At 43.1% G+C, this 16,477-nt stretch overlaps 1 protein-coding gene across 2 annotated transcripts in view; it reads left to right on the top strand.

Moving 5' to 3' along the window:
• Positions 1-16,477, top strand: part of Dok5 (docking protein 5) — a 147,476-nt gene that overhangs the window by 84,721 nt on the left and 46,278 nt on the right. For both annotated transcript variants that reach the window (XM_028769740.1, XM_028769741.1), the window contains exons 3-4: positions 14,831-14,945; positions 15,059-15,178. In XM_028769740.1, coding sequence (XP_028625573.1) covers positions 14,831-14,945; positions 15,059-15,178 — 235 coding nt within the window. The remainder of the gene's footprint in view (positions 1-14,830; positions 14,946-15,058; positions 15,179-16,477) is intronic.

Below are 16,477 nucleotides of genomic sequence, written 5' to 3'. Positions count from 1 at the left end.
TCCCTCCCTTCTCTCTCTCTCTCTTTCTTTCTTTCTTTCTTTCTTTCTTTCTTTCTTTCTTTCTTTCTTTCTTTCTTTCTTTAGTCCTGGCTCTCTTAGAGTTCACTCTGTAGATCAGGCTGACCTAGAACTCAAGAGAGAGATCCATGTGCCTCTGCTTCCAGAGGGCTGGGATTAAATGTGTGAGCCACCATCTCTTGGCCTACATTTCTTTTTAAATAAAGGATTCTTAAAAAGATAGAAAGACTACCAGAGGGTGGAAGTAGTTCTTCAAATAGCTGTCATGAGCACCAATTTAAATACATTTAACATTTATAGTAAAATGAATACATTAGGTGTGACATAAATACGACAACCCATCTATGTGTTTCTTAATAATTATCACTGTAAGACTTACACCAGGTCCTAAATACAGAGAACAAATGTTGGTGGCATGTTCATCCACAAACAGGATGTCTATATCATACCCCACACCCACAAGGAGGGGCTGAAGAACGGTAAGGGCCAGAGGTTGTCAAGGACAGGGACAAAGTAGTGTTTTCTAGACATGATTGGAGCACTGCGGTCCTGACAGCAGCTGTGGTGGCCTGTGTAGGTGCACAGGATCGGGTCAGTGAATCACTAGCAGTGGGTGGGGGTTGGGAATAACTTGAGGAGCTCATAGCTGAGGAATTAATTATTGGCTGTTGATGGCCACTGAGGAGGAGAATAAGGTTTCGTTAAGGATAAAGTCTGGTGGATTGGCCCATACTTCAGTGGCTGGCCTGAGTCCTATGAGCAGCAGTAATAGGACGCAGTGGATTATAGTAACATTTTGATAAAGGACATTAAATTGGGAGGAGTCATGAGGGAAGACTTAGGATGATTTGGAGCAGGGAGAATGGAGAGTGCACATGAGAAAATTATATTGTACACATGCGTAAATTTCTTAAAGACTGAGTAATATTATATATAAAAATATTGGTTCTGTGTTCAAGAAATAGTCACCAACACTTCGTATGTATTTGACCGCATGTCTGACTTTTATCAGTAGGAGAGACGAAAGAATGCAGAAGCCAAAAAATACATGCGGCATGATTGTATTTACACGGAAGGATTTTTTTTTGTTTGCTTTCTTGTTTGCTTATTGTTTTTAAGAGACAGAACTAACCAGTGGTGTTAAGGCCATGGAGAGGAGAGAGTGGCTGCAACTGATGGTGTTTATCCTTGTTTATCTATGGGTCTGGGTGGTACCTACACAGGTGTGTACGCAGGTAAAGGTTCACAGAACTGTAGTCTTGAGTTTTGATTTTTTGTTTTTTCTTTTAACCCAATGTGATTGGTTCATGGGCCCTTTGCTGAGACTGACAGGGAGGATATGTTTGTGGTGTCCTAAGCTTTCAAACCACAATGTTAAATGTGTCCACATGGAAGAAAAGGCCTTTGAGAAACTGAACTGACTCCTTCACATACTTTAGGTTCAAGAAGTAGCCTTGGGTGGGGTTGGGGGTGGGGTTTAGTTGATGAGACCTTTGTTCTTAAACTGACACTTTACTCTAACTTAGAAATTAACGTTTTAGGCCTGCTTATAGGCCCACTTTCCTACGCCTGCATGGTGTGCTTTAATTACGTTGTCATTGTCTCCACTGTTGTGGCTTTGGGGCTGGAGAGAAGGTTTTGTTTTAGAAGTGTTATCTCTTTAGACGGACCATGCTTATGAGGCTGGCAGATAGTCTCTGCACGTGCAAAGCCTCTGCAAGGGTTCGGCCTGCTCTCTTCTGCTAAGCTGCACCCTCAGCTGAAACGATGCCTTATAAAGATACGGCTTAGTGCTTAACAACATCCCTTTCATCAGGCTGTGAATCAAAGTGTTTGACTCTCGGTTGTGTTTAACTGTCGAGGTCTTCAGACGGTCCTCTGTTTGCTCATCCACTTGCTGTTTGTTAGGAGTGTGTGCTACGGTCTGAGTTTAGAAGAAGCGGTCTTTTCAAAGCCAGAAGCTCCAGTTTGAGTACAGACCTGCCTCTACCTGTGAAACGCTATTTACACTAGTTGGTGGGGTCTCAGTACATCTCTCTCTCTACTTTGTTTAACAGTGGTTACTGAGGATGTCACATCTCCCTGAGAATGGACGGTCCCCTTGCGACCCTGCAGTGGTCTGTGGTCACATGATTGAGCTTCCTCCTGGCAACTTGATATGGGACTGTCACTATTTAGATTAGCAGTAGGGTGGGATTCATCTCTTTACTGAATTAGACTAGCTCTTCTGTACACCGAGATTTCTTTTGAGAAGATCATATTAAATTACTCAACTTGTAAAATAGAACTGATGATAACCAATGTTTTAATATAGTCCCCGGTTACTGTGTATTTGGGCAGAGAATCCAGCCTTCTAAACAGAAGAAGCAATCTCATCACCAAATATTGGTGTGATATTTGAGAATAAAACTCTGAAAAGTCTTGGGAAGAAGGAAATCAAACAGAGGATGTGTTAGCCACATCTGCTATGGAGATAATTCCAAAGTCTTGGTGGCTTATGGCGATGCATGTTTACCTTCTGCCTTGGTTCCATCAGGGCTCTGGTTAGGGCTCTGGTTGGCTGTGGGGAGACATAGAACAGTTGGGATAGATTGACTCAGTTTTGATCTTGCAGCCTGCCGAGACCTAGGGAGGAGGATGGGGCGGGGGCGCTTGGTGTTGGAGAGCTGAAACGTGAAGAGGAAGCTAGCTAATTACACACACATGTCAGGGTCCTCTCACACGTGGCTTAGCTCACATGGTGGCCAAGACTAAAGCCATCAGGAAACAGCTGGAAGGTTCAGAAGGAGTGAACCATTATTAATAAATAACCCAATCTGTGACTGAAGATAACAGTTGACGGAAACTACAAAATGTGCCTTTGGTTTGGATTAAATGCCTCCAAGTCTCTCTCTCTCTCTCTCTCTCTCTCTCTCTCTCTCTCTCTCTCTCTCTCTCTGTGTGTGTGTGTGTGTGTGTCTGTGTGTGTGTACGTTCACACACGTATGCACACACATTCTTATCCCTTTCCTGTCCAACACCAATGTTTAGACAAATAATTTAGGCACGTGAAAAATTCCTACAATGATATCATTTTCTTTTGTCAACTGAAGTTTCAAGGAGCTTCTGTCTTCTTTGAATTCAGATTTTGTTCATGGTCATAAACCCCCCTCCCCCAAATCAAATGGAATGTAAGCCTATGTTGGGCTTTTGAAAATAAACATGCAATTTATAGAGAAAAATCAAACTTTGTAAATGTCTTAATATCGATGTTTTCAGTAAGTCATGTAGGTGTTTCTGGTCTCTCTCGATGGCTACAGATTTTGACTCCATTTCACGAGAAATACCTCTAGAGTTAATGAGCTTAAATATATTCTGGAAAAAGAAGAGAAAGTTAAGGCCTCAAAGATATCTCATTATTTCATGCGAAGAGCGATCAGACAGGTAATAGCTCTCTCCCACCCAGATAGATAATAGCGCCCCCCAACCAGATAACTAACAGCTCCCTCAACCAGATAGGTCACAGGCCCTCCCCCAACCAGATAGGTAACAGACCCCCCTCAACCAGATAGATAGCAGCCCTCCCCAACCAGATAGGTAAGAGCCTCTCCCCTAACCAGATAGGTAACAACTCTTCCAACCAGATAGGTAATAGTTCCCCCACCACCACCACTCCCTCCCCAAGACGCAGAAGTTACTCATGGCTTTTAATTTCACCTACCTATGGTTGTTTTGTTGTGTTTATATAACACTAAGCTCACAATCTGCTGCTATTTTCCCCCATCAACACCCCTCCCCTCCTTATCCTACCTCGACACCAACACCCTGATCCAGGCAGTAAGGAAAACATTGTACCTGGATCTCATGTTAGTGTCCCCTTTCTGTAATTGTTTTGCCCTGTAAGCCACACTTATCAGATGCTTCAGGCTTGGGCCATGAAGTTTGAAGTGTTTAATTGTGTCTCTCACATGGAGAACACAGTTGTGAAATGGAACCCAAAGTCACAAAGACAACAAGTGATCCTGTTCCAAGTGGTGACCCCGGGATACTGAGTGGGAACAGGATTGTAGCCATGTTTCTGTGGAAACCTGTTGGTTCACTTCTGCCAAGTGAATGAGAATTGGTTCCTCTCAGTGGTGTCTCAGTGGTGACCCCTTGGGCTATTGGAGACTGTAATGAAACAAATCAGTTTCCTAATGGTAGAGCCAGACTGGCAGTAACAGTTTGGTGATGTTTCCCTTAAAGTTTTATCATTCGAGGTTGATGATTTTTTTTTTTTTGCCACTATCACCTCTACACTTATTTGCTTCATGCTACGTTATAAGTCTTCAAAGCTTTTTTTGGTTTCAATAAATTCACTATAAAAGAAAAAGCATTATTACTGCCCTTAATTAAAAATGACTATTACTTGCACCTACAGGCTTAGATTTTTAAAAACCTACTTTAATAAGTGTTGTCAAATGTGTTGACCACCATTCTTGCCCACTGTCCAAATGTAAGGAGAGAAGATGGTAAATAGGACAAGGGGATGTGGGCCTGTTTAGTAGTTTTTGGGAGGCATTCCAATCTCTGTTGTCAGGATACCAGCAGTCCAGTTCAGTAGTGTCAGGATACCAAACATGAATCAGCAGCCGTGATGGTGACATGATCCAGCTAGGCCTCCACTCAATCAGCACGAGTCAGCAGTAGTGACCAGAACCAGCCAGAATATCAGGAGAAATTCTTTGACATGCTTCCCTCAAGGAACTGCAGATCAGAGAAGACACAAGACCAATGGAGCATTGCAAGGCTAGCTGTGCGAGTGCCTAGTCACTGTCCATTGGGTCCTGTGTATACTCTCTAAACATCACGTGTTTCCCCATGGGTCTTACCTCAGCAAAACACCACGTGAGTCTGCCTCATAGGACACAACCAGAAACTTCACTTCAAGAACCCACATGGCAGCTCATGATATGCATATGCTGCACAGAGATACAAGCCTACGTAACACCTATACACATAAAATAAACCTAAAAAAATACAATGAACAACATGATTCTCAGTTATGCAGTCTTAACTTTGTGTAGCTCCACTGTGGTTGCTTTGAACATATACATGGGAAAATAGGCACAGGTATCTTCACACATAAAATGACATCTGCCCTCTCAATAATATTAGGGTGTTGGAGAGCAAACTCAGGGATTCACGTGTGTTGCTCTCCCAACCTATCTTTAAAGTATGCAGGAATATATTGTTAATTATATGGACATTGTATTTTTGTATTGCATATCTCTGTAATTACTAATTTTTGCCTGGAAGTCTGCCCATTAAACAGCCACTTACCACTTTCCCCTTGCCCCATGAAACCACTGTTCTGCTTTCTATTCGTGGCTGTTGACTCTTCGCATAGGTAGGGTCGGGTAGTACTTGTGTGGCTGTGATGAGCTCATTTCCCATGTGTTATTAAATGTTTATTTCATTGTGCCACGGAACAAGAATGCCTTCTTTCTTCAGACTGATAGCATTGAGTTTTCTGCACACACCCCATTTCTTTTACCCATTCATCGGTAGATAGACACATTCTCCTCTTTGCTGTTGTGCATAATGGTACCTTGGGCATAGAAATGGCAACACTACTTCCTGATCATTATGGTTTGAAGGTGAAATGTCCCCCACAGGTTTGTGTATTTAGATACTTTGTTCCCGCCTGGTAGTGTGATTTGAAGGAGGTATGTGACCCTTAAGGAAGTGGGGTCTAGTCGGATGTTGGCTACATTGTGGCAGGTATTGAAGGCTAGAAGTCTGTTTGACACTTCAAGTCCCAAATCAACAATTCTGTCTTCAATTCTTTTGGTTAGACACCCTAAAATGGCTGTGCTGAGACATGGTAATTTAATTTTCAATAGTTGAAGGTACCTATGTCTTCCATATGTTGCTGAATCATTTTGCATTCTTACCACAAAACTCACATTAATCAAAACATTTCAGCGTTCATTTTTTTTTTTAATGGCAGTCATTCTCAGTCATTCTAATGAGGTGAGTGTGCTGTTTCATTGTTTCTTCAACTAATTTGGGTTTCCATGATGGTTAGTGATGTTGTGAGTTCCTGTTTTCCATGCAGTACTTTCTTTGGGCAAATAACCACTCAAACTTTTTGCCCACTTTTAAAGTGGCTTTCATTGTTGTTATTACTGAGTTGTTGAGGTTCTTGGTATGTTTTAGATACTCATCCCTTGTCTGGTAGACAGTTCACACATATCCTCTACCAACCTACAGGTAAAATCCTCAACTTTTCATCATTGGGCGTATTGTCATATATGGGCTTTTAATATTTGACTTTCGTTATGCTGAGATCATTACTTTCCGTCCGTAGCTGGTTGACTTTTGCTATTACCAATGTGAAGTATAATAGTTTTCTCAAATGCTTTTATTATTTATTTCGATGGTTTTTTTTTGTGGTTTAACGTTTCATATTACATTGATTTGTATTCTTATTCTGAACCTTCCTTGAATTCCAGGAATAAATCCAATCTCAGTAATGAATGTGTGAGGTGTGATATTTTAATTATACTGCCAAAGTCAGTTTGCTAGTATTTTGTTAACATTTTTGTATTTATACCAACAGTACATTGACTCATATGTTTCTTTCCTTGAAATGCCTTTGTCTGATTCCAAGATCAGTTAATACTGACCTCATAAAATTCGATCTGATTGTTCCTTCCTCTACAACTTTTTAAAGACTTTGGAAATTTACATCTTATTCAAATATTTTATAAAATTTATCAGTGTAATAATCTGGTTCTGGACTTCAGTTGTTAAAAAATTTCTTTATAGTTAACAGTGGTTAGATTTCTGTACTAATTGCAATTCTTTGGATTTTCTGCTTCTTCATAATTAACCTTTGTAATGTGTTTTGTATTTAGCTGCTCATTGGAGTGTCTTAAAGTCCCTTCTGTCTCTTATTGCCAGTTGTGATCCCTTTTGTTTTTTATTTTATTTTAGGAGAATCCCCCTACCCCAAGTTTTCTGTCAGTCATACAGCCCTTCCCCCTTTTGTCTAAGAATCTTCAGTTCTATTGACATATTTTTTTAAATCAACTCTTAGTTTCACTGATTTTTAAATGGCCTTTCTATTTACTATTGAATTTATTTCCATCGTAAGTTTTATTGCTTCCATCTGCTTAGTTTGGGCTTAGTTTTTCCATTTCCTTTGTGAGTTCTTTGTGGTGAAATATTGCTTTGTTTGGCAATGTCTCTTCTTTTACTGTAGGAATTGCTGCTGCCCTCTTTCCTCTTAATACCGTCTTCGCCGTGGCACACAGGTATGGCATGCTGTGTCTGCGTTATGATCTATCTAAAAAGATTCTTAGGTTTCCCTTCTGATTTCATCTTCAAACAGTTATTTGTTTAAGGGCAGCGTATCATTTCTATGTATTTGGAATCTTTTCCCCACATGATTTCTGTTACCTACGATGTCCTCAAAGCCGATGATCCTCCTACCTCAGCCTCTCAGTTGCTAGTATTAATCATTGGCTTGTGGTCTGTTCTGGAGAATGTTCTCTTCAAACCCAGGAAGAAATATATATTCAGTTGCTATTTGGTGAAAGCTTCTGTTTGTATCTGGTAGTGCTATTTGCTTTTGAATGATGTACAAGCACCCTACTCCCTTGTTAGTATTCTGTCCTGTGCTCTGTCCATTATTAAACATGGGTACTCCATTAATGTATTGAAGTTTATTCTTATTCTGTTGTGAGGTGCCTAGATTTATAACTGTGATATGTTTGGGAGGAACTTATGCTTTATTACCATACAATGTCTTTTGTGTATTGTAATGGTTTTTTGAGTCAAAGTTTATTTTATATGATAGCAGTAAGGCTATCCTCCCTTTTGTGAATTCGTCTTAATGGGATGGGATTTTTCAGTCTCTGGTTATCCGTGTCCTTGAGTGTGAAATAGTTCTTTACTTTGGGCTTTGATCATTATCCGTGCTACGTGCTTTTGATCAGGGAATTTAATATATTTACATCTCAAGTAGTTACCAACCTGTAAGACGTAATTGCCATTCTGCGGTCTTCTGCGTGTCAGTGTCTCCTTTGCCATTGCTAGCTTCTACTGTCTTCATCATTTGTGGGTCTTTGTTGTTATTGTTCTTTTGTGTCTCTCCTATGAGATGTGCGTGCACGCATGTGATTATGATGGGACTGAAAGTATTTTAGCTGCAACTCATTTTTTTCCCTAATAACTTAACTTCAATTATAAAATCATGTATATCTTCTTCAATTTCTGCTTTGGAAAACTAGTGTAAAGATACATTTCATGTTGCATACACATTAATATGTTTTGCAGTTATAGCAGTTCCTGCTCTTTTGCTTCTATACCAGAATTAATAATTAATAATTAATACACCCTTGCATTATTACAGCAGTATGTATTTGTCTGTCTACACCTTTATCAGCAAATCTCATGCATTCGTGTTTCTGTTTGGTTTCCTTTCAGTTGGAAGACTCAGCATTTCTTGCAAGGTCATCAATGGCAAAACCTCCAGCTTTTATGTAGGAAATCCTTTACTTCTCTTTTGATTTTGAAGGACAGTTTCGCCAGATACAGAATCATTGCTTAATAGTTTATTTTTTCCCTTTCAAAGTTTCCTCTCTGTTGTTTAGCTTTGAGATTATCATAGGGTTCTCACTTGCAAGAGCTCTGCTGTGGGTTTCTTTGTATCCATGCTAGTTAGCTTCCTCTGGACTTACTGTCTCTGGATGTCCATTTCCCTCTCCACACCCTGAGGAGGTTTGGGTCATTCTGCAGATAAATTTTTCAGTCCCTTCCTTTTGTTTTCTGGAACTTTTTAAGGGTACCTCTTGGTCTAGGCAATGGTATCTCACAGTCTAATTGGGTCATTTCAAATGACCTGTGTTGAAATTATCTCTTTTATCTTCTCCATCAAGTTTGGGTTGAGCTTCTGCTCCAGTTTGTGTCTCTTTGGTTGTGATCAAACATTGACCAGTGTAATCTGGTTGAGGAAAATGTTTATTTGGTTTAGAGATTACAGTCCATTATCAGGAGAACACAAAGCAGGAAGGACCCAAGGCAGGAACCTGGAGGCAGGAGCGGTCACAGAGGCCATGGAAGAGTGCTGCTTGCTGGCTTGCTCTCCATGGCTTGCTCAGTTTTCAAGATGCTTTTCAGGACCACCAGCCCAAGGGTAGCATCACCCACAGTGGGCTCGGCACCCCATATTAATAATTCATCAAGAAAATACCCCAGCAGACTCATCCACAGGCTGATATAACGGAGGTGATTCCTCACTTGAGGATCTCTCTTCCAGCTGACTGTAGTTTGCTTCGAGTTGACAGAACATAACCAGCAGGTCCTCACTGGTGAATTTCTCCATTCAATTGTTATTTCCTCAAACCCTAACATTTCTAGTATTTCCTTTGTATTTTGTTGATTTTTTTGGCTCATGAATTCTTCAGCCTCTCCCATGCAGTGCATCGAGTACATGTAAGGTATTAATTTTTAATAACTTATGATGCCATCCATATATCTCTGTTTCTTTAGCATCGATTTCTAGGGATGTAGTGAGCACCTTTGACTGGGATCTGTTTCCTTCTATCCACGCCTTGGAACTTCACATTAGGGTCAGCACATTGGAGGAAAGCAGCCACCTTCTCCCATCCTGACAGGCAGTCTTCAGATAGGAAAAGACCAGGCTAGAGACCCTGAAGGTCTTTTAAACCATCTCTGTGATGATGCCCACCCTATGAACTTGTACACGCACATTCTAACCTGAGAATCACCTAACTTTTGCAAGCCTGTGGCACCTGTTCGTGTCTGACTGTCACACTGTAGGTGCTCTGCAATGGGGAGTAACTCCCTTTTCCCTTGTTTCCAGTGCCCTCTCAGGTCTTCCTCTAGGCAAGATATCAGAAGTCAATCTGTCCTGTTTCCCTCATAGTCTGAGCAGCACAACCTTGTTTCATTCAGTCTTTGGTCTTCCTGCGCAAGGGGAAGCAGGCAGGTGCTGGGCATTTTCTTCGGTCTCGTTCTGAGCTGGTGGGGAGGATACCATGAGGGATTGCCTTGTGTTTGTTTTTGTCCTGTAGATGGGCTCTGCACCCGTCTGAGACCTGCCTGGTTTCTTGATTTCCATAAAGCAGATTGACTTGTATGTTCCGGACCTGGTGTTTTGTAGGAGGAAAAGAACTGTAGGGCAACGTTATGCCCTTGCCAGCAGCTCACAGCAAGTACCTGTTCTGTCTCCTTAAAAAGTGCTTTTATGGGTGATGGGGAAGCTTTCCCATGCGCTAATTGAATTTAGCAGCTTTAAGAAAGTAACTGTCCCCAACCCCCAGAGGAATATGGCATTTACAGATGACCTCAAATTTTCTCTTATACCTTGCGATTCATCTTGGATTTCCCCCTAACTTGAAGAGTCACAAAATAGTGAGAAAAAAATTCAATCAGAAGGCTTGAGTGGAGACTAACACTCACACACACACATGCACACACACACACGCACACGCACACATACACACATGCACGCACGCATGTACACACACACACACAGGCACAGGCACACAGAGTGGCTTTGCTCTCTAAGCTTGTGTTCTATCTGCAGTGGGAATGACAGCACATAAGTTATGACAAGGAGCATATCAGAAATGTGTGTTCATAGCCTTAGTAATCTGTAAAGGTTTTGGCAGATTTGAGATAGCGTTCTGTTAGGAAAGATTGTCAGGATAAACATTATGGCTCAGATCAGGGAGACGTGTGGAAAACAGAGTGGGCACTTAACCCTGCTTTGGACTAGATATTAGGATTAGTCATGGGGCTGTGCGCAGGAGGGCGTGGGAAGCTGTGACAGGGGAGGGGCGAATGTAACTTACCTGCAGACACAGCCTACACATTCTGGGGCCGGGTGTCAAGCAGCCATCCCTTTTGCTCACAGTCTATAGAGGCTGATGCTACTTAACCCAGAGAGAGCATTTACTCAGTCTGTGGGATCCAGTGTCTGGTTTGGGAGCCTTCATCTGAGGACATCTCTAATGGGGATTCATCACCCCCTGACCCTCTCCCCAGTTATGGAGTGTTCAGAATATCAGGCCTCACTGGAGGAAGTTCGTCATTCGGGGGGTGGTGTGGGATGGGGTGGGGTGGGGTGGGATTTGAGGTTGGGCAGACTGACCATACTTCCTGTTCTTTCTCTGATTCTGATGCTGTGGGATGGCCTCATTCTCCTTCCTCCATGCTTTCCCACCATTGTGGTCAGTATCCCGTCTGTAACCATGAGGCAAAACAAGCCTTTTCTCCCTTCAATGGCTTCTGTCAGGGTATTTTATCACAGCAACAGAAAAGAAGCTACCAGACTGCAAAGAGCGTCAAGTTGAAGGGTAACCGAATGAGTCACATTGCTACTGTAAGCTCTGTTGCCCATCCTCTTTGAAGTCACTGAAATCAATCTAGAGTCACAGTCAATCAATGAGAGTCACCTCGGCTGTTTAGGTACAAGTCTGGAGTCCCCATTCCAAAAAGCAGTTATATCAAGTAAAGCTCTGAGACCTCATCAAAACTCACCCTTGCCACAAAAAACAAACAAACAAACGAAACCCTGAATCATCCCATGCAAATTGTCTGTATAAAGGGCAGCAGCTCTCCCATTCCGTGCCCGAGCTGTCATTTGTAGAACAAAATGAAAAAATAAATAAATATACTTTCAAAGGTCTCACATGACACAAAGGTGCATGTGGAGGGTAGTTATGGTCTTTAGCGTGTATGTTGACCAAGGGTCTGGCATGAGTTTGTCTAGACAGTAAGTCTTCTGAAAGTTAGGCATGTGTGTGTATGTGTGTGTGTGGGGGGGTGCATATGGGAGTGTGCACATGCTCAGTAGATTGCAGCTCTGAGCGTGACATACACAGCTGCTTTGGAAACCAGTTGTCCTTTTGTCACTTGCAATCTTGACCCTGCCTGCCTTGTGAACACTCACTCTCCTCCCTGGAGCAGTGAGCGGGGGTATTGCTTTGCTTATTACCAAAACCAATTTCCAGAATGGGTAATTGTGTTCTGACTCATGCAACTCTTCCACATTTCCTGGCTGTTTCTGGTGACTTATGTCTTCCTCTCGGCCCTTTAATGGATATGTAATGAAGCGACATATTTCAAAGTCCTGGCTGTTTTTTCAGACTTCCCTTAAGTCATGTCTCAGTGGAGGGCTGACCTAAAGCCTGGCACACACAGGCCCTACCTGTGTCCCAAAGGCAAGGAGTCATGTTAAGAAGGCTCACCTCTTCCAACAGAAGGTGAGCCCTGGAGGCTGAGAGATTTGAAGTGTTAGTCAGTGTTCAGATGAGGTGACTGTGCCCTTTGGCTCTGTTCCACACTACTTGCTTCGGCCAGTTTTAGCCATGAGCTTGGTTGTATGATTTTAACCTTTTTTCACCTCAGTTTCCCCATCAGAGAAATGCCAATAATGCTAACATCTATCTCCAAGACTTTTATGAAGATCAAACAGGCATGTATCTGGAAAAGATGAACCCAGATCGTGGTTTATGGGAGCTTTGGTGTGTGCTGCCTCAGGGTCTGATCCTTTGATGCCATCAACCAAGAAGCCATTGCCAGGTGACTCAAGTCTTCCCTGCAAGATAGGGATTAGAACAACAGAAACTCAGCTAGAGCTTCAAGTCCCATGTATGTATGGCAGCTTAGGAACAGGAACAATGACCTCATATGGAGGTCAGGGCAGCCTCCCCAGGGACGTGGACATCCACAATATGTCTGTGGGTGAGTCTAGCCTTTTGCTCATAGAGTCCATGTACTGAGTGACTTCTGACCAGAGGACAAGGTTGGTGGCATAAAACCCTCACTAAGGGCAGTGGGGGAATGAAGAAATTGCACACAGACAGAGAGACACACAGAAAGACATACAGTGTGGGATCAGGTGGGGTTCTGGCTCCCTCAGCAACCCAGAACCTCACTGTGTGTATTAGGCACAGCACAGGGGAGGAGCTGGCTGGTCTGGAGGTCTCTGTGAAGGAGCAGTCTCAGGCTCTAAACATATGGGAGGAAGACGCTGCAGTTGCTATTCTTTGCACACACTGGTCACTCCTTCGTAAACACTCACACTGGGACCTCAGAGAACTGTGAGAACCCTCTTGAGCCTGGCCCATATCGGGAACTGACTTTCCAAAGGTCTCATGAGTCTGAGGTCTTGGAATTGTGGACCTGATGGTGCCCAGGTCAATAGTGTGCATTCAATGGGCAATTCACTCACTCAGATCGTCCTCCATTCCCTGCAGACACACTGTGTGCTAGACCTGGGTAACAGTAATCAACAGAAATACAGTGCCTGCCGGGAGCAACTGACTCTCCTTAGGCAAGATAAGAACCAAGCCAATCACTCCTGTAGCTACTGTAGCTTCCTGTATGGAAGTTCTGCACTGTAGAGCTTGGGAAGGTTGAACATTGGGGTGGAGTTTCCGGTAGGGAATCTGTGAGTAGGTGTGATCTAAATTAAGATTTTAGGGTGACTAGAGTGCAGTAGGGGAGAGGAAGGAAGGCTCTAACCCTGGGAAACCACATGGTTTATTCTTGTACAGAGTAGAGTCTAGTTTGGCTGGGCTTGAGGACACGGTAGACACACGCTGGAGAGTTAGCTGTGGAGGACACAGAGGGTCACCAGGGTCATTTAGACACAAGGATCTGGAGATCTTGGAGGTGTTGAGTTTCATGCATAAAATCTTCCAAGTCAGACCTGGAGCTTGCAAAGATGACATTCTGTTTGCACGATGGATGCCCTGGGGTTTACTGTGGAAGTAGAGACAAGTGAATAATTATACAAAGATGGCTTAGGCCGAGTTCCCGCACAAAACTGTTTAACACACACCACAAACCGACCGCTGTGTGTAGTGAGTTCTGAAGGATCTGCTGCAGACTGAGGGCTTACCTCAGCCGTGTCCTGCCGAGTCCCTGAGTTGCTGAAGTGGGAAAAGCCTCCTAGGGGCACCCATGTGGCATTTCATGCGGATAAATTTGCATTTATACTATAAGAAGGGCCACTGGAGGTTAGGAGGCTGGAAAATGGAATGATCAGATTAATGTGCCCACAGAGGGTATTTATTTCTCTTCCCGGGCGTTTCCTAAGCCAGGCGCTTATTGAATTTAGAGTAATAGATGGAAGAGGTGGTCCAGCATCACTGCAAGCCAAGATCGATGGGAGGCATATTCCTTTGTATAACAGTTAAGGGGGTGTTAAGGGGAGTTTAAGCTTGCCACTGTGAAAGGCTTATTTATCTTGTAAATAAATACTTACCAGGAAGCCACATGAGCCTTCCTCCCGGCAGGCCCCTCCAGTTTGACAGGATCTCACCCAGAAGAACTTCCATGATGCAGACACCATGAGTTAGCATCCTCTGAGAGGGGAGGGATTTGTCTAAGTGCCAATAGCTAAGATTGTGGAAAAGGGGAGCACAGAGTGTCTAACAGGACATCTTTGCCGATGATGTGAAGAGGGTGGCCCTGTGCTGTGTTCTCATATTCAAACACTCAGACCAACGAGCTCAAAGTCAGAGAGGGTGGCATCAAGCTTCTGACGGAGGTCTCTGAGGTGTGATGTATGGATGGACTACGGACCACAGGGGTGATTCTGAGATCCCTCTCCCTCTGATGGGATAATATAGTGGCAGACTGGACCACCCACCTTCGCTTCCATCCCCCTAAGTCATGTTTAGTCTTCATATCTGCAGATATGTTCTGTGACTCTGGGCTCACAGGTAATGAGCACATTGGACTCATGGGGGTGGGAAGTGTCCGTGCAGGGCACGTGACCAGACTTCCAAATCGTTATTTCTTTCAGGTGACAGAACTCAACAATGTGAAAAACGTAGCCCGGTTGCCAAAGAGTACCAAGAAACACGCGATAGGGATTTATTTCAATGACGACACCTCGAAGACCTTTGCTTGTGAATCAGGTTTGTTTGAGGCGAGTGGGGTTGGAGGTCTTTGGCCTTTATCTTTGAGTACCTGGCAGAGAGGATAATAGATCTTTGTGGGGTCTTGTTTTTTTTTTTTGCCATTTTCACAGATCTTGAGGCGGATGAATGGTGCAAAGTTCTCCAAATGGAGTGTGTGGGGACCAGAATCAATGACATCAGCCTTGGGGAGCCCGACTTATTGGCTACCGGGGTGGAACGCGAGCAGAGCGGTATGTACACCAAGCTGTCACCTCCCATCTCTCTCTTAAGCCATTTCTCTCCTGTGTGATGACACACAAGGCATCCTCATCCTATACATTCTGAGTTGTAAAAATGTATGAAGAAGTTACAATAGCATTTTATGTAAACGATGCCAAGAATGTTTTCCTCAAACGTTCTGTAACCTATAGTAGAAAAAAATATATATATATCCACATGAATGGTTTCAGCCAGAAATGTTGAGGACCACAAGAAGTGCCAGGGGAATGGAAGGTGCTTATGAATATTCAGCTGTTGCATTTGCATGGGAATTCCACTCCATAAGTGGTTAGATTTCCCCCATTTTGTAGATGGGATAAACACCTTGTTCCAAATGTAGTAAGTATGGGCGTTTGAATCCAGACTATGATCGTAGGTCTTCATTTACTGTATGTTCAGACTTTAAAGTGTGATAATTTTCACCTTGCTTTTTCAGTTAAAATATGTTTGAACACTGTCCAATGTTTTTAATAGAATTTAACCCCAACCCAGAATATTTCATCAAATTTAAACCCACTTAAAAACTGTGATTTAAAAGTAAAATTCAACCCCTGAGCCAACTCAGCTCAACAGAGCATCTAGGAATAAATCTTTTAAAATAATAATGACCAAAATATTCATGAACACTTTAGTAAAAATCAATGTCCATTCATAGTATGAGCCTGGAATAATTGCTTCATCTCCAAATCGCTGAGCCTAGTGGCTGGGGAGATTGGATCCCATGGCTCTGCTTCAAAGCCTGACTTGAGCTATGAGCTCTTGTCAGAGTGGCAGGAGCTCTGGGTCACCTGGATGGATGGCAGACGTGACAGAGGTAGAATTGCATTGGTAGTCTCTGTGCACACTCTAGTTGTTAGTTAAGACCGTGCTCCCTCACAAGCAGAGCTAGGTCTTCATGACACATTTACAGCCTTTGGCCACCCTGAATGTACTGTACCTACCACAAGCTGTAGCCGCAATACTATTGTTGAACAAGACCTGGAAGTGTTAGCTCGTGCCGAGGAGCCTCTTGCCACCTTGGGAACTAGAACTGCAGAGAGGTGAAGTCACTTCCTAAGGTGATTCACACCACCCCAGACCTTCCTTCTGTGGTTCAGGCAGTCAGTGTAATGCTGGACAAAGGGGAGATAGCCAGAGCCGTGGGGACACAGTCATGGACGTTGAAAGGATGGTGGGGCTTGATGGCTATTTTTCTCTAGAGTGGCCAGGTCAGCACTGAGCTTTCAGACATTTGTGCCTGTGGCAGAGTAGAAATGCACAGAGCTGAAATT

This window comes from Grammomys surdaster, unplaced genomic scaffold (assembly GCF_004785775.1).
Source record: "Grammomys surdaster isolate TR1022 unplaced genomic scaffold, NIH_TR_1.0 193, whole genome shotgun sequence".
Lineage (NCBI taxonomy): Eukaryota > Metazoa > Chordata > Mammalia > Rodentia > Muridae > Grammomys > Grammomys surdaster.
Note: the sequence above shows the minus strand (reverse complement) of the source record. Positions and strands in the feature narration are given on the sequence as shown.